This window comes from Cnephaeus nilssonii (genome assembly GCF_951640355.1).
Source record: "Cnephaeus nilssonii genome assembly, chromosome: 8".
Lineage (NCBI taxonomy): Eukaryota > Metazoa > Chordata > Mammalia > Chiroptera > Vespertilionidae > Cnephaeus > Cnephaeus nilssonii.
Genome location: NC_137079.1, coordinates 81,950,385 through 81,974,458, shown reverse-complemented (window position 1 = coordinate 81,974,458; position 24,074 = coordinate 81,950,385). Strand labels below are relative to the sequence as shown.

The 24,074-nt window shown below is 44.2% G+C and overlaps 1 protein-coding gene across 2 annotated transcripts in view; it reads left to right on the top strand.

Moving 5' to 3' along the window:
- Window positions 1–22,375, top strand: part of VWA8 (von Willebrand factor A domain containing 8) — a 400,056-nt gene extending 377,681 nt beyond the window's left edge. Inside the window, exons 40-44 of one of the 2 annotated variants that reach the window (XM_079778511.1) lie at window positions 1,383–1,508; window positions 3,445–3,603; window positions 16,547–16,645; window positions 17,663–17,901; window positions 19,781–22,375. In XM_079778511.1, the coding sequence (XP_079634637.1) occupies window positions 1,383–1,508; window positions 3,445–3,603; window positions 16,547–16,645; window positions 17,663–17,901; window positions 19,781–19,889 (732 nt within the window). In that variant the 3' untranslated portion in view covers window positions 19,890–22,375. The remainder of the gene's footprint in view (window positions 1–1,382; window positions 1,509–3,444; window positions 3,604–16,546; window positions 16,646–17,662; window positions 17,902–19,780) is intronic. The other variant, XM_079778510.1, reaches the window with a different exon arrangement.
- Window positions 22,376–24,074: the final 1,699 nt, after the last annotated feature.

The window sequence follows — 24,074 nt, the reverse complement described above, 5'->3', positions numbered from 1 at the left end:
ATTTTCTTATTGTGGAGTTTTAAGAGTTCTTTGTATAGTTTTGGTAACAGTTTTTTTTATCAGTTATGTCTTTTGGAAATATTTTTTCCCAGTCTGTGGCTTATCTTTTTATTCTCTTGATAGATTTTTTTTTTAGTAATATGAAATTTGGTACATATTATATTTGGGGAGGAAAGTAATAGTTGTGTCATCACTGTGTAGATGAAGAGAGCTCAACACTATTTTAGTACTTTGTCTGTAATAGGAAGCCCCTAAAATAGACACTGGCTACCTGAAGCATGGCTTTGTATTTTCAATGACAATGCTGTCACACTGCCACTTTAGATGAAACTGTGATGGAAGTGTGCTTAAATTAAGGAGGGAATGGTTGTCCATATTATGTCTCACCTGTTGATGATAATGATGACGACAATGATGATACCAGCTAACATAGATTGCCAGGCTCTTTCTCAACTGATTCCATGTAGTAGCTCATTTAACAAATAACTCATTAAAGTAGAAACTAGTTCTTTTCATTTTAGAAATGAAGACACTGAAATGCATTCTGGTTAAGTAACTTGTTTAAGGTCAGATATCTGATCACGGTGAAGGGAGGATTAGAACCGGGCTGTCTGATTGTAGATAGAGCACATGACCTTAACTACTGTAGTTTGCATGCGTTAAAGTAATTTGGCTCTTCTTCCCACTTCTCAATATAAATATAATTCCTGGCTGTTATAATCCTAGGCCTTGAGCAGGATATTATAATCCTTTATCATTTAACTATCATCTTAATCCACCTGGCATAGTTGTAAGTTATTGTGGGAAAATATTATGTGGAAATACCATTAGATTTCTAAATATAGATGGTCAGCGAGACATGGGCACAGAATGTTCACTACTGTTGTTGTCCGCTGTTCCCATTCGCACTGTAAGTCACAGAGAACTTGAGTAACAATTTGTTTTCCAAAAGGAGGAGTTCTGAAGATGGCATTTTCCCTGTGCTTGCCGACAATGTTAACCAGTTTGAGCTGATTTTTCTGCTACCTAATGAATTTTCTAGGAGTAAGTGACCAAAAATCTGTAAGAAATGCGTCACTATTATATTTCCAGATATTGTACATTTCCCAAGGGGTTCGTTTGCATACTGTTTTCCCATTAGCATGTGCTCTGGGTTCATTTTATCATTCCATACGTTAAAACAATTAAAATGGACAAAATCCGCACAAAGGGCATTTCTTTGTCAGCAGAGCAGGAATTGGTCCGTTTATGAAACTGTTCATGCAGAAGCATAGCTTATTGAAAAGGTCCCGCGTGTGTTTCCTGTTGTTCACACATAAAGTGTGTCAGGGACCCTGCAGAACTAATTAAAATAAGGTTTGTGTGTGTGTGTGTCATTGTAGGCTAGAGGTAAAGAAAGACAGTGGCTCAGACACCAAGCTACTGGGGAACTCGATGATGCCAAGATCATTGACGGGCTGACTGGAGAGAAAACCATCTACAGACGCCGGGGTGATCTGGAGCCACAAGTAAGTGACAGTGGTCGAGTCGCCTCCGATCTACAGAGCTTGGCCTTCTCTATAGACGGCTGCTTTCTTGAGTTGCTGTCCTTGTCAAAACACCACAAACCCTGAATATGGCAACCAAGGAAAGCATTGTATTCAAAAAATTAGGAAGAAATAAATATTTTACTATGTATTATATGATTCAAGATCCCAGCATGAGTCAAGAAATACCAGGCAGGCACACTCAAATTGAGTAATTTAAGAACAGTTAATAAAAAGACTATTTACAAAAGTAAGGGTTGGGTTTAGGAAATCATAAGGAGATAGTGTGGTACCCAACTGTAGGCCTCTGGCCCACCCTTCGCTCTGAAAGGCCCGAGGGCGAGAGCTCACTGGAACCGGGAGGGGTGGCCCGACAGGAGCTATGGCCCTCGGTAGAGGGAGAGCCGTGGGTCGCAGCACAGAAGGGACTGAGGGACCCTCTGATCCGGTGCCTCCCATCAGCAGAGCCCACCTGGAGGCCAGCAGCCCAGGGAGACCTGCAGATCGGCCCCCAGGATGCGGATCAGGGGGCGCCAGAGGGAACTGAATCCCAGAGGCTCATGCAAATGGAAACAGTAGAGTAGTCGTGGTGGTTTTCTACTGCTCTGTTCCTTTAAAGATCCATGTCCAACCTATGACGGAATAAAATTTTAGAAAGTGAGCAGTTTTCCTTCATATAACTCTGATGTAAATATTTGTAAAACTTTGGATAGTCATAATACTAAAATATTTGCAAAACCATGGCAATAAGGTGAAACATGGAGTCGCTTGGTGAGCCCTGTGCCTCCCTTTATGACCAGAACTGTTGAATAGCCACTGCGAGCTGGGGGAGCGGGGACTGGTGAGAGTGGGAGTCACTTACTCCATTTAGAAGCTTATTCAGAGGATCCTTTGGTAACTTGGGGAGTTCTCCTATGTCACTGGTGTGAGTCAACAGCGCCTTCTTTACTGACTCACTGTGGCCACAGATGTGTTTAGACACATCTCAAGCTGTGAGTGGCCCTGGAAGCATGCGTGGCACTGCTCTTCCTTCATGCTGACTGCACACGTGTTTGAGGAATACATTGAATTTGTCTCAAACCATTATACTAGTACCCACAGTATTTTCTTGAAATTACTAACTCTACTCATTAGTTTTCACACGTGTCAGCAAATATATAATTACAGAATAGTCTGGAATTTTTCTTCTTCCTTTTTTTCTTGTCAGTAAACTAACAAAATACTTTCATTTTTTATTCTGAAAATTGCCAGGCATGAGTCCAAAATCAAACTGAAACTCAGGAGAGTTTCACATTTTAATTGACAGTTGTTGCTAAACAGCAGTTAGACGTTACTTTTATGCTTTTAACTGCCAAGGAGAAGTAGTAATTCAGTAACTGGGAGGAAGAGAAGACCGGAAGCTTACTAAAGACAAAGGCACTGAAGAAAATTCGGTGACACCCCTCTCACAGAATCTGTTTTAGGAATCTGGCATTTTTTGTGTGGACTCTGTGGAAAATGGTTTTCAGATCATTACACAACAGGTACAAGTAAAATTCAGGAGGACGTCCACAGTAGCTCCATCTTGCTGGAGTAACTGAGTCTGAGGCATGACGTGAAAATGACATGTTGGGGTTTCTATCTTCGCAGAGTATAGAAGACGGCGCCAGCTGCATTAAGGCAGTTTACTAGACTAGGTCAGGTCTTGAAAGGACTGTATATTCCAAAGGAAAATCTTCCCCATATGGCCCGACCACCAGCAAAGCCTGAAATCCCATTTAATGAAATACTGCCTGTAGGTGCCTTTGCACCTGGCGGGTCTGCCCAGGGCTCACCTGCCTGCCCCGTGGCTGGTTCTCCGGGGCCTGTGTGAGGTGCCCAGAACCGCAGCCAGGGATGGGTTTGTGGTTCACAAGACTTCTGTTGTGTCCGCCCTCAGGTGGGAAGCCCCCAGCAGAAACCCAAGCGTCTACGCCTGGTGGTGGATGTGTCTGGCAGCATGTACCGCTTTAACGGGGTGGATGGCCGGCTGGAGCGCTCCATGGAGGCCGTGTGTATGGTAATGGAAGCCTTCGAGAACTATGAAGAGAAGTTCAAGGTAATGGCATGAACTAGGATGGTGGAGGCAGCACTGACCACGTCTGCCCGAGAGGCAGCCCCGACTTAGGGCATGATGATGGATAGGTAGACGCAGGCTCCACCCAGAGGGACAGAAATCTTCATGTTCTCATCAGTTCACCTATCAGCATAGAGAACATGAGCCTCTGGTTTTATCTGCTGTAATAATAAAAACATGATAATGCCAGAATTTGAAGGAGCACTTACTACAGAAGAAAGCACTGAACTTTACAAGTTGTGTGATGTCGCCATAATGTTAGGGGAGAGGAGAACAGCAGGCATTTAGAAGAACCACAAGACTCTTCCCCACATTTCTCAGAGCCGCCTTCCTCATTCCAGTTTCCCCACCCCACCCCCATTCTTGCCCATCACCAACCAGGCAGCCTCCGAGGTTTGGGTGCACCTCCAAGTATGCTGTTCCCAGCACTGCTTTGCCTCGCCCACTTCCGGTACACAGTAACTGGTGTCTCCCCAGCTGACAACGAAGGTGGTAATCCTGGGAGACGTGCAGCCTCCATTCAGATGTTCCCATCCTGCTGTTGCTCGGTGTGCTCTGCATCCTCCTGCAGAGGCTGAGCGCCGAGAAGGGGTCCCTGGAGCCGGGTTACTGCCTGAGATGCGCCCATCGATCCTCTTTACTTTGCAAGGCACAGAGAGCACTCACACTCCAGCCCTTTCCAGAGCAAGTAACTGTGAATCGCAAGTTCAGGTGAAAGAAATGGTTCATGTGCAGACATGTGTGAGGGGTACACAGTCTCTCCATAGACATGCTAGATTGTATTCTAGATCAGGTATGTCCCTCATATATCAGTGAGCTTAGATCATTATTTGGCTTGACATCCCACCCAGACTTCAGGATTGCTGGGTGTTGGTGGATACAGCAAGAATGCCGAAACCCATCGCCTCATTCACTGTAGGCCCATTTGTGAGGCTCCCAGGCCCCGGGTATGATGCCCTACAGGAGAGATTCCCTTTGGAATTAAATGGTAGGGAAAGGAATGCTCCGTGTTGCCAGGCTCTGTAGAGCACAGGATACAAATACAAACAGAACATGGACTTTCACTGGGGAGGATAGCTTTGTTTCCCTTAAAGAAGTGGGATGTATTTTCCCTGTGACTAGTGAAAACTAGGGAACTATTGAAGATTCCCTCTGGGTTTTCATTGCCAGGAAGCTCAGAGCTAAAATCAAAGACCAGCCGTGACCCTTTGTTATGTCTTACGGCTTGCAGACCGGTGCTCAGCTTTTCCTTCCTTTTAGATACACCTCCCTCCCTTTAGATACACCTTTTCCTTGATTTTGATATTTTTATCTTTTATGGATTTATAGAAAATGTTTATTTTTAAAAAATATGTTTTTACTGATTTCAGAGAGAGGAAGGGAGAGGAAAAGTGGTACTTGGGCGAGTGTCTGGAGGGAAGGGGGAGGGGCAGGATAGGGAAGGCATGCCCAAGCCCTGTCCTGCAGATGCCTCATCGTGCCCATGGACTTCAGAACCGGGGTCGCCTCGCAGGTTTACTGGCGTTTCCTCCTTCCTCAGACAGGAAGCAGACCCAGAGCGTTACAGGCTTTTCCCAGTCGGAGGCTAACTGGAGGCAGGGTGGGATGGAGCCCAGGGCTCTTCCGATTCTTTTCCCTTTTTTTGTTTTATTTTTGTTTTGTTTTGTTTTTAAACTGTCCTCTTTACTTCTCAACTTTTGAAAAATTTTAAACCTACAAAAAAGTTGAAAGAAGAGTAAAATTAACACCCATATGCCCTCACTTAGATTCACCAATTGTTACTATTTCCCCTCTTTGCTTTGTGTTTCCCTCTAAATATATATACTCAGCCCCACACCCTGAATCATTTGAAAGAAAATTATAAACACCACAATGCTTTACCTCTAAATACTTTATTCTGCTTCTCCTAAGACTAAGGGCATTCTCTAATGCAGCCTCAGTACAATGATCACATCTAAGAAACTATCAATAGTTTCATAACATCTTCTAATATCTAATCTAAAATTCATTTTCCCAACTATCCCAAAAGGGTCTTTTTTACTTGTTCCCCTCCACACACACACACACAACCCAGGACCCAGTCAAAGCCCACACCTTATTTTTGGTTGTAATGTCTCGTTAGCCTCTTTCAACCTGGAACAGCCGTCACCAAGGCCACTCAGTTTTTCATGAAGGTCACTGTCTCGAGAGTCCAGACCAGTTGTCTGTAGAATGTCCTTCATCCTGGATTTGACCGGCTCTTTTCTAATAGCGCCATTTACCTCGTCCCAGTGTCCCCAGTATCACCAGAATCCTAACAGGCTTTCCCCCCATGCCAGACACACTGGGGACTTTGCTTAATATTCCCGCCACCCCTGCCAACATACCTAAGACTCTGAGTGGCCACAGGCCACCCAGTCTCTGCTGGGGCCGTCTAGGCCTCCTTTGTAGAGGGTGCAAAGGGGGTGGGTTTGGGGCATCTTCTCGGAGACATTTGGTGCATGAACATCAGTGGCAGCATAGCATTCTCCTCTGCGTCACGTGATCATATCCAACTCATTTCATCCCTCTGTGCTTTCATTTTCTCTTGTGAAAGAAGCATAAGAACTAGGAATAACTCATGAAGGCATGGAATTTACGCAGCAATATAAAGTGATGCATGAGCAAAAGACCGTTTTAGGAGCTCCTGGTGAAAATGTATATTCCATAACCCAGGGTGGCACTGCATGTGGTGTCTCGGCATTCAGAAGTGTGCTCTGAGACCCCATCCAGCCCCAGACAGTTGTTCGTCACGTTCCTGCAGTTGTCCCTCCGCCGTGAAGGGGTCTAGTCTGAATTTGCTTTGAAACCGTCAGAAGCCACAGTCCTGGCCAGTGATCTGGACTCTCCCCTGAAACCTCTCTCTTGGCCTCTGCTGTGTGTTTTGTTTGGCTTGAGCTCAGCTCCTGAGCGCTGGGTCATTACGGTCCAAGAGGCTCATTAGAGTCAGCCCATGTTTTATTCTACCTCAGTACGACCCAGGCCAAGCCACAGGGACCCTGGAGCAGGAGTGACTGAGCAGGAAAGGGAATTCAGTGGCGGGACACATTTCAGAGCCATTGGGGGTTTAAAAGTTCCTCGTAATTGTTCTACCAATGGAATTCAGTTCTCTGGAATAGCATTTACATTAGGTCACTTAAGACAGGAGAAATATCATTTGCTAATAATCAGCATAAACTCCTCTAGTCTTACAATCAGCAGAGTTTATAAACACGAGAGTGAGAAGTAGAATGGTAATGGTTTGTGAACCATTTTATTTCCATCAGGAAGCATTTCTTTCCTTTATCTTTATCCCAGTGTGGACTTGTGATTTCTCCAAGCCCCTGGGAATGTTTCACCATAACTTTAAGTTAGACCTCCTCTTCGAAAGCTCTTAGTGCCTTAATTTTTTTCTTCAAAGTACTCAATAACACCAAAAGTTAGCTGACTGATTCTGCAAAGAACACTCAAATAGTGACACCAGAAAGCAGATTTATTTAGTTATTGCCAACTTGGATTTTTAGGGGGAAAAGTTCTCAAACTTATTGTTTCTGTGGAGACATATAAACCATACTCTAAGGCCATGGTTTCCTAGCAGTGTAACAAAGATCCCTAGAAGGGTGTTGGGCAAGGGTGAGTGGCAGCTTCTATTTCTTCCCTCACCCTCCCCAGTTCAACCCAAACAATTCCACTCATATTGCTAGTACCCAGTTTCACAGTCTGGGCTTTTGGGCAATATTTCATGTGGAGAAGGAGTTCCACTGCTTAAAAAAAATTTTTTAAGGTAGAAAACCACTATTTTAGGGCCAATACTGGATTGTGATTTCTTTTTGGAAACAGGTTTATCAGTTCTCAGTTTGGTTTAGATTATTCAAACCCTGAACAGGAAAAAACAAGGCACAGGTGTTCCTATGACTAAGTGAAGCAGGCTTTTTCATCCATTTCTTGGGTGTACCATTGAATTTTCATAGAACCTTGGGGATAGGAATGACCTTGGAAATTATTTTTAAACTCTTCGTTTTACAGATGAGAAAATCAAGACCAGAGAGGTTAAATGCTTTGCCCAAGGAAACACAGCAGGAATTCTGACTCCCACACCAGGGCTCTTTCTTAGTTGATGTTTTATCCCTGTTTATTCCCGCCCAATATGTGTTTTTACAAAGCTGTAAGTCAGGAGCTATACCATTTGCATAAAGTATCTTCTCCCCTTAACACTTCATCATCCCAAGGAGGTATAATAGGCATACTTTTCTCAAAGTTACCTTGATTAGAAAGATGGGGTTAACTTACAGAAGGATATGGAAAGATAAGACTCACAAACCAACACCTGCTGGGAAAATTATTTTGATCAAAAACAGTTCAGTGTCTTTTCCCCATCCGTCGGAAATGTTTCACACATTTAGAAGTAGAAACCAATTATCCTATCAGGCTCAGGATTTGAATAAATTCTTATTGCCACATGAAGATAGGACCAAAGAAGGGTGTACAGACTTCTCTGAGTCCAAAGTTAAACAAGAATTCGGAATTGACTCAATTGTTGATGTAGTGAAGCATTGGCCAAGCCAACTCTTGGTGGCGGCGGGAATGGCATCAGGTGTTAGACCGGTGGGGTGAGACTGGAGTTCAGCAGCCTTGGTACTTGAGTTCTGGCTAGGAAAGAATTCAAAGCCAAGACTCAGACTATAAGAGAACATTTATTTGGAAAATCACAGAGGAAGAAGTAATTTGTAGAAGAAATGGCCTCAGAAACAAATTACAGAGGCCAAGGAGGGGCCCTTGGAGCTTAGAAGTGAGGAAGGTGAAGGTGAGGTGCCCGGGGGAAGAAGAGGTGGTAGAAGGAGGAAAAGGCTCCAGCATGCTCCCAGAAGGGAGAGCGGGCTGGGTCCTCCTCCTAAGGGTTTTAAGGGTGGAGATTTTAGGGGAGATCCCAGGGGAAGATCTCAATAGAATATTCAGCAACTTTCCAGGTGTGTCCTTTCAGGGTCGGGGTCTCCACTGATGGATTGGTCGGGGCCAGGGCAGGGGGTCATTATTCAATGCAGCTGGTCCTGAGGTCTGCCTTGGCGCTGCTTGTCTGGTGGTGCTGCCTTTCTGGGCCTGAAGCTGAAGCACAACTGAGGCCCAGATGTTATCTCTAGGGAGGAAAGGTCAGGGGTTTAAACCGAATGGCCAGCAACATGTTAGGGGAGGAAAGGTCACCCTGGGGATGAAGTCCTGCCCTACATTTGTCCATTGCTAGGCGCCCAGAGCCTTCCACCCTGGTGACCTTCAGTACCTGGCCCATCGCCCTTGCTCTGCTCATGTCTGTCTAACTGCCCACCACACAACCATTCAAAAAGCTTAAGTAGAGATAGGGCAGGGGAGGAGTTAGGGAATGGTTATTTCTTGATAACAAAAACATTGGATTTAAAGTCAAAGCACCTGGGTTTCGATTCCACCTCTGACAATACTACATCTCTGACCTGAAGCAAGTCTGTTAATCTCTCTGAGCATCAGTTTCTTCATTTATGAACTAAGGTTAATAACGCCTACCTCAAAGGTTGTGGAGAGAATCAACATGAGATGAGATATGTAGAAGCACTTTGTAAACTAGTAAGAACTCTACAAATGTTGACGTTATATTCATTAAATACATAGCCCTATCTTTTCATGGACCCCGTGAGATTAGGTAAAACCACCTAACAGAGATAATCCCTACTGTCAGAGAGGTGAAGTGATTTACAAACGTCTAATGTTAGAGGTCATCTAAATCAGCATTATTTACAAGGTAGAAACAAGATTTGGAAAGGTTAAGTGACTTGCCCTAGGTCAAAAAGCTTGTTAATGTCAGAGCTAAGCCTAGAATCCTTGACCTGCAGAACACTAATCTTTTACATTACCTTCTCTGATATGAGGAAGGTGAGCTAGCTAACACTGCAGACTACTGGCTCACTAACACTGCGGTGTTCTGTTGCCCACCGTCAGTAGTGCCATCTTGGAAGGGTGTGTTTGGATTTCTAAAAGGAGGTTAGAATTTCACACTATACACAGTCAGTCTTCAGAAATAGCTTCGGACGATGGTCTCATACCTACTTATAATGTGGATGCGTAATAAAGCATAGCCTCTCCTAAAGTTAGCAAATGATTATCCTTCTCGCAATTTAAACAAAAATCTCATTCATTAAAAATGCTGACAGCTCTTTGTTCTAAGCAGAGCTTACTTTGCAGTCTATTATAAATCATCCTTCATATTTGATGATAAATCTTTGTGTCCTAAATCTAAAAACATGAAACTCAGCATGTTTTTATTTGTAATACTTTTTCTAAATAAATGAGATTTTCAAAAGAAAGTAGAGCAAAAGGGCATTTAAACAAGTTTTGAAAGCAAAAAAGTATTCCAATTATTCTTCTCTAATTGAGGTTTGTCTTTACTACTGTGGTTTATTATTTATGTTGGGTGCTAAATGTAAGTCCCCACAAGGATTTTAGGGATGCTATAAAAAATGCAGAAATCATGATCATAAAAATTTTGAGCTACTAAAAAAAGTTAAAATCTAAACATTGGGTGCTTCGATAATGACAGTGAGGCGTTGTTCAGTGACTCCTGTGACTGACGCCTGCTTGAGACCCTGTCCAGTCTGATTTGACAGTTGTCACAGCAGGAACCAGAGCAGGTGAATGGCAGAATCGGGAGTTAGAAAAAGGAAATGAATGAGTGTGTATACTTTTCCTTCAACCCAGTTTTGAGGATTGGCAAATTCCTGCCTGTAACCGTGTTGGGATCCTGGGACAGCAGATACTAGATAATTATGACATAGATAGTCTTGTTTTAATGGAAGCTCAGCATGATCTACAGAAACACCAAGGAGTGCTCCACATTTGATGTTCTTTGGATTCCTCTCAAGCATTTTACTTCCTTTGGGCACAGAATAATCCCCAAGCCCATATGAAAATGAGAACCAGGGTCTGTAAGTCATTTTATAAGCCCCATCCTATCCCTTAGGTGTGTCTTCCCAGCGCTGGAATGCTAATGAGGCACAGACAAAGGCAGGTCCTTCTGCAAATAGCACTTTCCCTACCACAAATAACAAAAGGAAGGGGGGAAAGGGAAGGGAGAGGAAAGGAAGGGGTAAGAGAGGGAGATCCTCAACCCATTTTTCTTTAATTCATTTACCTGAAAAAGTATAATAGATAGATAGATCAGTCAAATGATAGATGGATAGTTACTGAAATGCTTCTGAAGTATTTAATCAGCTGGGGTCTGGTTTTGATAAAGAGCATCCAACAACTCATTTGACTGCTCTTTGTTTGACCATTAACTAGCAGCTGCAGTGACCAGTTATGAAAACCCTGAGAGCAGACCACCTGGTCAAATATTTATTTATACAATCTCATCCATGGTCATCTGATTAGTAAGACTTTAACCTTCAGGTAAAAGGGAGGAAAAGGTCTATAGCCCTTTATAGCCCTCTTACCTCAGCCAAATAAGAGGAACTTACTTCTGTTTCAAGGAGCTGACTTATCCCCTCATGTAGGACCCTGTTTAACAGATTGTTTCACCAGCCCTGCAAGGAAAGCAGCCTGCAGCACCTTCTCAGGAGGACTTGGCCTAAAACCCCCTCTGCTGTGACCATTGTCCAGTCAGACATTTCAGGGTCTGGAGCATGCTTCCCTGGAGGAATCGTGCCAGAAACTCTCCACATCCTAGCTCTGAGCTTGTGGGAGATCCTAGGCGGACATATACTGAAGCCAGTAATCTACCCTTATCCAGAACAGTACAGATTTTAAGTTTCAAATTTTACTTGTTACCTTTTCACTACATTGATAACAAATCATACTAATGAGTATAGTATAGCTTTTTTATATATGGAATTTATTGCATCCTTAGAAAGTATTTATTGTCAAGCTTTTAAAATATAGTGTGTCCAAAAAATATATACATACACTTTGAATAATTATAAGGAATGTTTATTAAAAATACATTTCATTGCCTGGCCAGTGTACTCAGTGGTTGAGCATCAACCTATGAACCAGGAGGTCACAGTTCAATTCCTGGTCAGGGCACATGCCTGGGTTGCGAGCTTGATCCCCAGTAGGGGGCGTGCAAGAGGCAGCTGATTGATTATTCTCATCATTGATGTTTCTATCTCCCTCTCCCTTCCTCTCTGAAATCAATAAAAATGTATTTTTAAAAATACATTTCCTTTGCAAAATTGAGCTATCAGCTGCTAAGGTGTGTATACATTTGGGTGGGACACCCTGTATATTGGTAAATTTCCCTCACAATTACTTTGTATTAAAAAAATATTTTTTAAAACTAGGCAAGGAATAACCTCCCAGCCCCCTGTCCAAGGCTCCACTCGGGGCCTCCTCTGACCATGCCCCTCCGGTGAGGTGAAGAGTCTGTGCAGCTAAGGGGACATGCCGCCGAAACCAGTTTGGCTCAGTGGATAGAGCGTCGGCCTGCGGACTGAAAGGTCCCGGGTTCGATTCCGGTCAAGGACATGTACCTTGGTTGCGGGCACATCCCCGGTAGGGGGTGTGCAGGAGGCAGCTGATCGATGTTTCTCTCCCATCGATGTTTCTAACTCTCTATCCCTCTCCCTTCCTCTCTGTGAAAAGTCCATAAAAATATATTTTAAAAAATAAAATAAATAAATAAATAAAAGGGGACATGCCCACTGAGAGCTAATTTCTAAATCAGGCTCACGGTTCCTGGAATCCCGGCTATCCTGCTTCCAGGGTCTGTGTGGACCTCTTCCATCTCTCCTCAGGTCCATCTTCCTCGGGGCACTGGCCAATGGCGTGAGCACCAGGTCCGATGGATGGCCAAAGGACCACTGTATGAGGGCTGTGATGGTGTGTGGATAGGAGGCCTGGGTGTCCACACCTGTGCAGGGGAGGTGCCTCGTGGTGTGGGACAGAGTCAACTGTAGAAAGAAAAGGTGATGGGCTGCAAGCCAGGGCCTTGCACTGCCCATACCATCATGTTCTTTCAGAGAACTTCAAGGAGTCCAAATATTGACCCTAGCTTTCCAGGCCATAATATATAAATTACTAGAAGCCCGGTGCATGAAATTCGTGCACGGCGGGGGGGTTGTCCCTCAGCCCAGCCTGTACCCTCTCCAATCTGGGACTCCTGGAGGGATGTCCGACTGCCCGTTTAGGCCCGATCCCACCAGGATCGGGCCTAAACGGGCAGTCGGACATCCCTCTCACAATCCAGGACTGCTGGCTCCCAACTGCTGCCTGCCTGCCTTCCTGATTGCCCCTAACCGCTTCTGCCTGCCAGCCTGATCACCCCGTAACCACTCCGCTGCCAGCCTGGTTGATGCTTAACTGCTCCCCTGCCAGCCTGTTTGCCCCCAACTGCCCTCCTCTGCCAGCCTGGTCACCCCTAACTGCCCTCTCCTGCAGGGTTGATCACCTCCAACTGCCCTCCCTTGCAAGCCTGGTCCCTCTCAACTGCCCTCCCTTGCAGGCCGGGTACCTCCCAACTGCCCTCCCCTGCTGGCCATCTTGTAGTGGCCATCTTGTGTCCACATGGGGGCAGGATCTTTGACCACATGGGGGCAGCTATATTGTGTGTTGCAGTGATGATCAATCTGTATATTACTCTTTTATTAGATAAGATAGAGGCCTGGTGCACGGGTGGGGGCCAGCTGGTTTGCCCTGAAGGGTGTCCCGGATCAGGGTGGGGTTCCCTTGGGGCATGGGGCGTCCTGAGCGAGGGGCCTGTGGTGGTTTGCAGGCCGGCCATGCCCCCTGGCAACCCAAGGGGAGGCCCTGGTATCTGGAATTTATTTTCCTTCTACAATTGAAACTTTGTAGCCTGGAGCGGAGCCAAGCCTCCTGCTGATCCCTCTGGGGGCGGCAGCCATTTCTGTGGCAGTTAATTCACCTTCTACAATTGAAACTTTGTAGCCTTAAGCGGGTGAGCCCAGCCAGGGTGTGCAGAAAGCTTTGCTTCCCCTGTTGCCGCCGGCAACCCTGGCCTGCTCTCTCAAGCTCCATTTGGCCGCCATTTGTTTGAATTCATTTACCTTCTATAATTGAAACTTTGTAGCTTGAGTGGAGGCTTAGGCCTGCAACGGCTATGGAAAGCTTGGCTTGCTCTGTTACCTGGGAAACCTTGCTCTCTGTGGCTGTAGCCATCTTGGGTTGGGTTAATTTGCATACTCGCCCTGATTGGCTGGTGGGCGTGGCTTGGCTGATGGGTGTGGCTTATATAGTGGAGTGATGGTTAATTTGCATATTACCATTTTATTAGAGAGGATTGCAGCTCAAATATTTAGGCATCCTATGTGGGCCTTCATTGTCCTTTCCAGTTGTGCATTCATCTTATCCATTCCCATTCTCTCTGCCTCCCCTTTACTCTCAGAAAAAGGAGTATCTTTCCTCCTTCTCCAAACGACCCCCTGACTATGAACCTGACCTCCTCCCACTGCCTCCACTCTGGGCCTGTGAAACGCGAACACCTCTCCCCGAACAGCCCTCCACGTGCTGCTCTAATTCTCTTTTTACACCACAACCTTTTATTGAAGTTGTCCCCCAAAAGTCACCATTGATTCTGGTGCCCAGAGGTCATTAGTCATCATTCTCCTTGATGGCATGGTTAGTGTAACTCAGCACCATTGCACAACCACTTCCTGAAACCCTGCACTCCCGTGTCCCGGGCTATGGCCTGCTCTGGCCCTGCTCCCTCCACTCTCACTCAGCTCTGAGTCTTTCTTCCACTCCACCAGGGAGGATGCGCCCCAGGTTTTGGGGGAGGGGCCCACTGCTCTTTTCTTTCTGTGTAGACACCCTTGGCAGTCATGTGTCTCCCTCCTGAGGATGACAGCCACATCTCTGACTGCATTAAATAGATTTCCTCTCTGATGCCTCCCTGAATGCTTGATTTCGGCATGTCTGAAATGGAATTCATCTTCCCCAATAACCTAATGGCCTTCTGATTTCCTATTTATACATAAAAATTATTTCAACAGGAATTTTTTCTACTTTTCATTTTAAACACATGGTTTCAGTTATATTATGGGTTGTTTTTTTGTCAGCTAGCTTGGGCTAACCACCATTTTTTACATGGTTGCTGGGTGGGGGAATATATTCCAACTTATAAACAGTTTATTTGTAAAAAGAATGTAGCCCACATGGGAAAAGGAATCTCCCTATTGCCCTAACTTGATTGCAGACATTTTTAAAGCATTATCCAGGTACACTCATGGATACTGAAATTCAAAGGTGAATAAGATATGGGCTTACCTTCCAAGAACTCACCAGTTAAAAGGAAGACATGTAAAGAAATAGTTGCATTCCCCCACAACACCTACAGAAGTGTGTTACACATAGTAGGAGTTCCAAAGACAGCTGTTGACCAATGCAGTTGGTGAACAGAGTAGTGATTCTTATGTATTTTGTGCCATAGTACTCCAAGTACTCCCTGGAATCTTTGCCGCAGACCCACACTCAGAATTTTCTTTGCAGATGCCCCAATTGCCCAGATACCCTGAGTTCTAGTCATATCAACATCACAAAAATTCATAGTGGGAAGGGAGGAGGAAATCTGAGGCACACTCCGCAGTCGGAGAGAACCCTTTGCCCAGTTTAGTCTGCCTCCGGCCCCACTTCTTTCCAGATTCTGTGAAAGGCAGCACCTCACTCTCAGCTCTAGTCTCTTCTCATCAGACAGGACTTTCTCCTGCACATTGTGAGTTAGAGAATTTTAAAGGTATTTTCTAAATTGAAAAATATATGTTATTCACTGTCAAATGGAAAAGTGGGTTATAAAATCACATGGGCAACGTTTCCCATTTTGGTTAAAAATTATGTCGATGTAAATGTGTGTATGTGTGAATGTGCAAGCCTAGGAACTTATACAACAAAACAGTAACAGAAGTTATCTTTAAGTATTGAGATTACGGGTAATTTTTACTTCCTTTTTTTTCTTTTCTATCATTTGTACAATGAATATGTTTCAATTTGTGTTCAGAAAAAAAGAGCATGTGTATTAGTTTGCTATTGCTGCATAACAAATTACCACAAACAACAGTTTAATGCAAGATTCATTTATTAACTATCAGTTGGTTAGAAGTCCAGCAGGTTGATCTGTCTTCTCTGCTTGGGGTCTCATTAGGCTGAAATCAGGAAGCCAGGCAGGCTTGGCTCTTACCTGGAGGCTCTGGGGAAGAATCTGCTTCCAAGACCATTTAGGTTGTTGGCAAAATTTGGTTCCCTGTGGTTGTAGGACTACGGTCCCTGTCTTGCTGGCTCTCAGCCAGGGTTGCTCCTAGATGCCACTCTTGGGGCCTTGCTCCATGGTCCCTGCCATTTCAGCCACAGATAACTCCCACATGTCAAGTCACCCTCTGCTTCAGATCTATCTTTCTGTTCCACAACCAGCAGAAAAAAAATCACTGCTTTTTAAAGGGCTCATAATATTAGATTAGGCCTAGCTAGGTCATCTCCCTTTTGATCAACTCAAAATCAACTGATTAGTAACATTAATTAAATCTGAAAAATCCCTTTTGCCTCATAAGGTAACAGGAGTGATATTCACAGGCCCTGCACCCACTAAGTGAATAGTGTATACAGGTTGTCTAACAGGGGGCAGGAGTCTAAGGGCCACCTCAGAATTCTGCCTACCACAGTGTGTGTGTGTGTGTGTGTGTGTGTGTGTGTGTGTGTGTGTGTGTGTGTGTTTTAACTCTCCCTTAAAGTAAAGAATGGAATTCTTAGTAGCATCTTAGTAGCATCTTCTGCCTCCTGTTGGAGAGCAGAGATCACACCAGAGGATGGACCAGAGTGGAGGAGCCTGGGCTGTGTTGCCTTGGTTGGTAAACACATATCGGCTCTCTCTGGGCAATAACCGATGGGAGAGTGGGGCTTATAGGTCCAATGGCAGTTCCGTCGTGGACAGAGGCTTCTCACTCTCCGACTCTCTTGCCTGCAGTATGACATCGCTGGACACTCTGGAGACGGCTACAACATTGATCTGGTTCCAATGAACAAAATCCCCAAGGACAATAAGCAAAGACTAGAAATTCTGAAGGTAAATACATTGTTACCGCTATGCTGTGAAAACTCCCAGCAGATTAGGCAAAGTACCTTCTGGTCACTGCAAAAATTCCCTGAAGAAGCAGCAGATTCAGGGAATACTTTCTGTCTCACAAATATTCAAACTAAGAAAATACTCGCACCTAAAATCCTTTTCTCCACCACATTAAATTTAAACTTCGTTCCCAACAAATTTTTCAGGTGCTCGGTATTGTGTCAGCATTCTCCAACCAGGGTCACCTCCTATCTCCTATGCATTTCTTCCCAGCCCCGATATTTCAGTAGAAGGAGAAAAATGACCTCTTGTAATATACTCTGGAACCCTAATTTTATGTATTTCTTAGTATTTAATGATAAATTTAGTTTTACATACTTAGATCTACAATAGAAACATACGCCATGATTTTAATGTAAATTCCCTCTATTGCTATTGATGTAAGTACATTGTTCCATATTATAACTTTGTTTAGTAGAAACTCTACCCATTCCTTATTTTTCTCCTGTGTTACCTTCATCCTCCAGTGTGATACCAAGTTTTATATTTTCTTACATTTTCTCACTTTATTTTTTTTTTTATTTCATTAAATTTTATTGGGGTGACATTGGTCAAAATGAACATATAGGTTTCATGTGTGGATTTCTAAGTTACAAAATCTGTATATAGCACCATGTGCCCACCACCAAAGTCAAGTCTTCTCCTGTCACCTCATATTAGGACCCCCTTTCCCCCCATCCCCCCATTTTCTCACTTTAAATGGCTAAATTTTAAAAACTAAATGTCAACTGGGATCGTTTTGGAACATTTCCTATTTCTAACAAAAATCTGAACCACAGACAAATATCACTGGGCGCTGTTGTCCCTCCACGGGGCCAGTTAAAGAGAACTCACTGGAGACTTCTTATTCACGTGTAATAACTGATATTTGTGAATATTTATGGTCAGAAGGAAAATCAGGTTTGTTAAAAAGGCGTTTCTCATCAGTGGCTTTTGTGCAACATCTCCTATCCCCAGACGATGCATGCCCATGCTCAGTTCTGCATGAGTGGGGACCACACTTTAGAGGGGACAAAGCATGCCATCCAGGAAATTGTCAAAGAAGAAGCTGACGAGTACTTCGTCATCGTCTTGAGTGATGCGAACCTATCCCGATACGGGATACATCCTGCCAAGTTTGCCCAAATCCTGACAAGCAACCCTCAAGTTAATGCTTTTGCCATCTTTATTGGATCTTTAGGTGATCAAGCAGCCAGGTAAGTGCTGCCTCCAGATGGAGACATATGTGGGGCAGGCACAGGGATAGTTGAGTCCCTGACGCACGGCATTTCCTGGGCTTAGCACCTTGAGGGGCAGTGGGACTGGAGGAAAACAGACACCAGAGTGGCCCCTGAAGGAGCTGATGGTCTAGTTGAGAGGATATGACGTTCTAGCTTATGTTTGGATGAGCAACAATAATTTTAAATTAATTATTTTTCAGCTTATATTTAAACTTACTGACAATGAAATAAATAGCAAATTGATTTGTCTAGTAAATTTAACAGTATCTTACACATTTTGTATTGTACATCTAAGTCTCAAACTCAGTTCTAATCAGTTCATGTTCAAAACTTACTCCAAGTAGCAAACACCTACTATTTTCATAGCATGAGATTATGTGTGTCTATATAATGTACTAGTATATAGACATATACAAACATATATATATAGCATATAATTTGTGTGTATATATAACATACATTTACATAGACATACACACACACACATATGAAATACATAGAGATGCATGTATCTCCCTTGCTGGGGAGAGGAGGTAGGGGAAACACTTGGAGACAATGTGAGGCAGTATTTAGAGGAAGATGCTGCACTGAATATACTGAATGTTCAGGAGAGGAACTGATGGTCAGACAATAAGCACCATTGTGGATGATCTGAAGGCAGAGATCTGGAAACACTTTCAATGACTTAAACACACTAACATTTCTCTTTTTGAATTACAAACAGAAAGAGCTCTTTTTGTATCTGCTTAAAATACTTTAGGAAGTAGAAAACACAAGTGAAAATATACCTCCTCCCCCACCAAAATATAATTCCTGCCTAAAACTCATGCTATCCCACCATTTACCTGCCGTACTCTGGTTTAGAGTCCTGTGTGGACTAGGAAATGTTTTAGTGTCCAAAGTGCTGGCATTTTTTCTCTTTTCTGTTCCCTTCTCCACGCTGCAGGATTGCACAGTTCCGTTGAGAATAGACTTAATATCACGTAACTACAGTCACTTTATGACTTCGCATTTTTCTCAGTTTTGGGTGTTAGCCTTTTCTAGAACTTCCATGTCCTTGAACACAAACCATGTCTTTTTTACTCAGATTTTCTTCACGACCAGCCCAGTGTTAAGCAGACGGCAAACTCAGCAAATGCTGCTTGAGCTGAAATAGCTATTTTGTCTTTCTAGTGAACAGATCCTGTTTGAATACTTAAGAAAGTACAATAATACCCTTGTGGTTTCCTAGGGAAATGGTCCAACATCTACTGGCAAAAGATATGTTGCAGAATTAGCTGGTGTACCGGGCATGCCAAATGTATGATACTACACAGGATGGTTGACTTTTATTAAAAGTCATTTGAAAACCAAACTTTGCTGGCACGGTGAAAGGAGGCTTTCTTTTTGATAGAATCGTGTCTTGCACTTTTATTGCCTTCAAAAATAGCCCTTTGTTCCAAATGATAAATTGGCATTTAAAAAAATTATCCTAAGCCTATATAACCTCAGTGCCATCAAAGCAGCAATTGCATAAGTCAGATTGCATTTCACATCGGGTGTGAGGGGCAAAAAGAGAAGGGGGGTAGAATACCACTTGAGGTTTAGCTGGGCAGCATCTTTCGAGGCCTGTTTTCTGGCAGGAAAAGCACTTAGAAATACAGGGAGGCCAACACAGTCACTGGACCCAGGTGAGCTAATCTCACTTTGGCTCCAGGGCTCTGTCAAGGGAATATTCACTGATTTTCTCACTGAAAAGAACTTTCCTTCAGGTCACTTTTTTTTTTTTTTTTTAGTTTACAGTTTGTGGGGGCAGGAGGTGGAAGGGGCACCCCAATTTGCAATGGTAATTTCCTCTCCCTTTCCATCCTGGCAGGCTTCAGAGAACTTTGCCCGCTGGCCGGTCTTTCATTGCCATGGATACCAAGGACATCCCTCAGATTTTACAGCAGATCTTCACCTCCACCATGTTGTCCAGTGTTTAAGAAGTGCCCTTTGTCGCCCTAAGGCCTGGGATTTGCAATCAGATGGGAATAAAGAGAACTCTGAAGAAAAGAAGGCACAGCGAAGGGAACCCATGCAATGGCTGGATAGTTCTGACATCCCTGGCTCTTCCTACACTTGCCCAGTAACCAGAATTCAGACATGTGTCCAGAGGGAGGCTTGTGCATGGAAATCTACAACCACTGACGGGCTTACAGATAATTAGAGAAAGCAAGTTGAGCTGCATTTTATAAAAGGTGAGGGTGAAAGGAAGGTGGTGTGACGACTGTGGTGCTTAGTCCATTTCCAAAAACCTGAGGGATGGAGAATACCTCGCTTTGCCTTAACACATCATCATGTCACCTAAGATAACAAAAGTGACCCCATGGCGAAGCCCTGATGCCACATTCTGACACTGAGATACGAATCTGTGCAAACCCACCCAACTGGTTCCTGCCCCAAAATTAATTTTCTTGTCTCCCCTCTTTGTGTTGCCCGACAATGATGTGATAGTATTAAACCCACTGAAAAGTCCTTCTAGCAGCAGCATTTTATAAAAGGTTGGATTTTCTCAGTAATTCCATTTTCTTGGCCAAAACCAAAAGGAATCAAAAGATCCTTGGATTGCTTCCTTTCCCACGTGACTTTTAAAAGGTTCTTGAAATAATAAAGAGCAAATGCCCTATTCTCTGGGGGGCCTGGAGTGGAAGGATAAGGATGTCTGGCATTGAGTTCCTGTTTCTTCTTGTTCTTCTACTGCTTCTCAGAAGTTTCACACTACTCCCTCTTGGTTTCCAAAATGCAGTGCTCAACATAACAAATGCTTATGTTTTTACTTAAAGCAAAGTAAAAACAAGGCAGTATGTTTGAACTGAATGATAACTGGAAATTTCTTTAGCTATTAAAAAAAAATACCCTGTTCAAGCTTCATCCTTTTTCTTTCAAAGTGTACCTTACTCCCACCCTGTCTTGGGCTGACCCATATTTATCAATAGGTTCAATGTCACTTAGTTTAAAATCAAATGCTTCAGCAGAACTCAGTATCTCTCCAACCATATAATGAAAAGTTCCTCTTCACCGCTGATGGTAAAGTCAGAAACACTGGGGCACCAGTGTGTGTGCCTTCTTTCAAGTTGGAAAAACTAGCCTTGCCAATAATGTTACCTAATTCACTCACATGTACTAGTAGTAGTGAAATTGTGCAGATTAATTTCACTGTCATTAACTAGAGGAAATGTAAAAAGATAACCCATTTGTTCCACCACCCCATCTCCCTATCTGCTGTCAAAGAAATAAAAGCAATCGGATTTCCAATACACTATTGCCAATGAGTTTGCAAGGCATGTCTTGTTTTCCTAACCAGAGCCTGCCCTGTGTGTTGAATCATCCAATGATGCAAACAATTGCAATGCAATAAGTACCTTTAAAAATGTAGTTACAGCCCAGCCAGTGTTGCTTAATGGTTGAGCGTCAGCCCATGCACCAAGAGGTCACCGCTTGAATTCCCAGTCAGGGCACATGCCAGGGCTGTGAGTTCAATCTCCAGCAGGGGGTGTGCAGGAGGCAGTCAATAGATGTTGATGTTTCCTTCTCATCAATGTTTCTCTCTCTGTCTCCTCCCTTCCTCTCATTAAAATATCAATTTTAAAAAAAACACGTAAAAATGTAACTACATTAACAACAATAAGAGTAAGAAAAACAGCAGCTAACATTTACTGTGCACCAGGTATGCTAAGTGATTTCATATGTTATTTCAGTCAATCCTCACAGCAATACATGCAAAATAAGTACTTTTTACCTCATTTCACAGAAAAGGAAACTGAGGCTCAGGAACTTACGTCACTTTCCCAAGATTCACAGTACTAGACTATTGACTATTCATTGCACTACTAAAATCCTCAAATAAGGAAACTGAGGCTTAGAGAAGTTCAAGGAAATAGACCCTGCTCACTGTCAGGCGGGGCAGCGTCGGACGGTGCTGGTCGCCCTCATGCTTCTTTATTCTCGCAAACCTAGACGTCAACTCTTGCGCCTTTTCTTCTTTCTCCCAGTGCGCTTCTTCTTCTGGTCAAGTGACCACATTTCACAGAGCTCCCTCCTCTCCTTGGTACTCAGAAACTGCCTGCACATATCCAGGCCCTCAGAGGGGGTGGGGGTGGGGCGCGGGGACGGAGGGCGTGGGACACTGCTGGCAGCACTTCCAGCCACTCCTTCCTGGGCACCTGGGCAAAGGGAGGATGTTCCCACCCACGGGGCAGCCTGACCCCCAGGGGCGCCCCTCTGCCAGAGGGTCACAGCCCCTGAAAGGCTTTAGAAGTCCAACCAAGAGCACCCGACAGAACAGCCTTGTAACAAATCTTCCACGTGTGCTAGAGTAAACACAGCATTTTTTTTTAACATGGAATGAATGTTGTCAAGTAATTTAATGTACCTTTCCCCACTGGCCAGACATCCTTTGCAATTGTTATTAAACACACACACACACACACACACACACACACACACACACACACACAAACAGCAGCAAAAACCACAATAATGCCTGGCTTTTCTGATTTGTAAAAGGGAAGGATGATGGGGGCGGGGAGTGGAGAATGAGAAAGTGAAGGGTTTTACTTTCACTTCTTGCAATACCTAAGAAGCATGTGCCTTTATTATTAAATGCACTTAATTATAGGCCACTTCACGCTGTTCCCAGACCCTTCTTAGAGCCAGGACATTATAATAAATGCACTGTGTGCCTCAGGGGGTTCCGCTGAAAGGCGGCTAGCCCGGCCGGCTCTGTAGTGAGCCCGGTAATGCTGAGAAGGTTCATTGTTACCCGTGAGCAGCCAGGAGGAATGAATGCGATGAAAGCGCAGTACACGGTGTGTGCCGCCCGGAACCCTTTGTGTGCCCGGCAACGTGACCTCATTGCCCGGGGCAGCCCAGGCAGCGAGCGCCACGAAAGTGCATCAGAGCGGAGTACTTGAGCCCGTCACAGGTTTGGAATGAATCATTTAATTCTTTACACTTACACCCTTTCCTGTGAACTGTCAGAGGAGGAGAGATCCATCAATGCCAGCAAGAGTCTCTCTAACCAACTTCTGGGGCTTGGGAAGCCATTTGGAAGTGGGGCTCTGTGGCCAGCATTGTCCATGTTCCTGAAAGGCCGGCTCCAGAGGCGACAGCCCTCCACCCGCCCCTGTGCCTGTCAGGTCAGCCGGAATTCACTCTCTCAGAGCAGAGCCCAGAGGTACGGACTAGGGAACAAGAGCAATAGTCGCTTACTTATTGCGTTCCCTTCTAATTTGTTTCTAACATTCTAAGCTGATTTCTCCTGACGGGACAAATTTTCCTGGAATTGCATCTCAGAAATAGTTAAATGCCCGCTTGTGCTTAGTATATTGTCCATAGCTTCTTCGTCTTATTAAGAGATAAAATGTCCACTTTTTAACAGTTGCTCCAACCTGTCACTTACTGTTTATAAAATACTCCGGTGAAGAGTCTCACTTACTACCATTCCTGGCCAGGGCTGCGGCAGAAAGCTCTTGCCTGTTGCCTCTCCTTCCCCTTTCCTCTAAGACTGGCTGTTAGTTTCCTCTAAGACTGGCTGTGGCCGCGTCCTGCAGGCGCCCGGATGGAAAGGCTCCTGGGAGCTTGCACACCTGCATGGAACTGGTCAGAGAAAGGAAGTTCTGGATGCTGCTCAGCCACTAACGACCTGTGCAAACTTGGGCTAATCATTGTGGGTCTCAACTGTTTCATCTGTGAATTTTAAATTTGGACAAAATGATCTGTAACCAAAGTTCCATGTACCTATGTCTCACGCAGTGAAGTGACTTTGTCCCTCGATGTCTTACAAGAACCACATCACGTCAGTGTATTTTGCCCCCTGAACCCCACACACATTAGCGCTCTCGCACGGAGGGCTTTGGCACCTGTGTCAGCTGCCCTAAGAAAAAATGTTCCTAACGGAACATGCACCTTAAAAGTTATGCAGTTGCCATTAGAATTGGAAAAGGGGTTTTCCCTCATCCGCCAGACAGATATTTCTATGGAAATTTCTGACCATTGTCTCTTACTTTGCACGTTGCTGCCTTAAAATAAAACTTCCTATCTACTGATCTGCACAGTGGGATCCAAAAGGATGCGGAATTGGAAAAGTACTGTGTGCCAAGAGCTGGCCTTTGTGCCGAGACTAAACA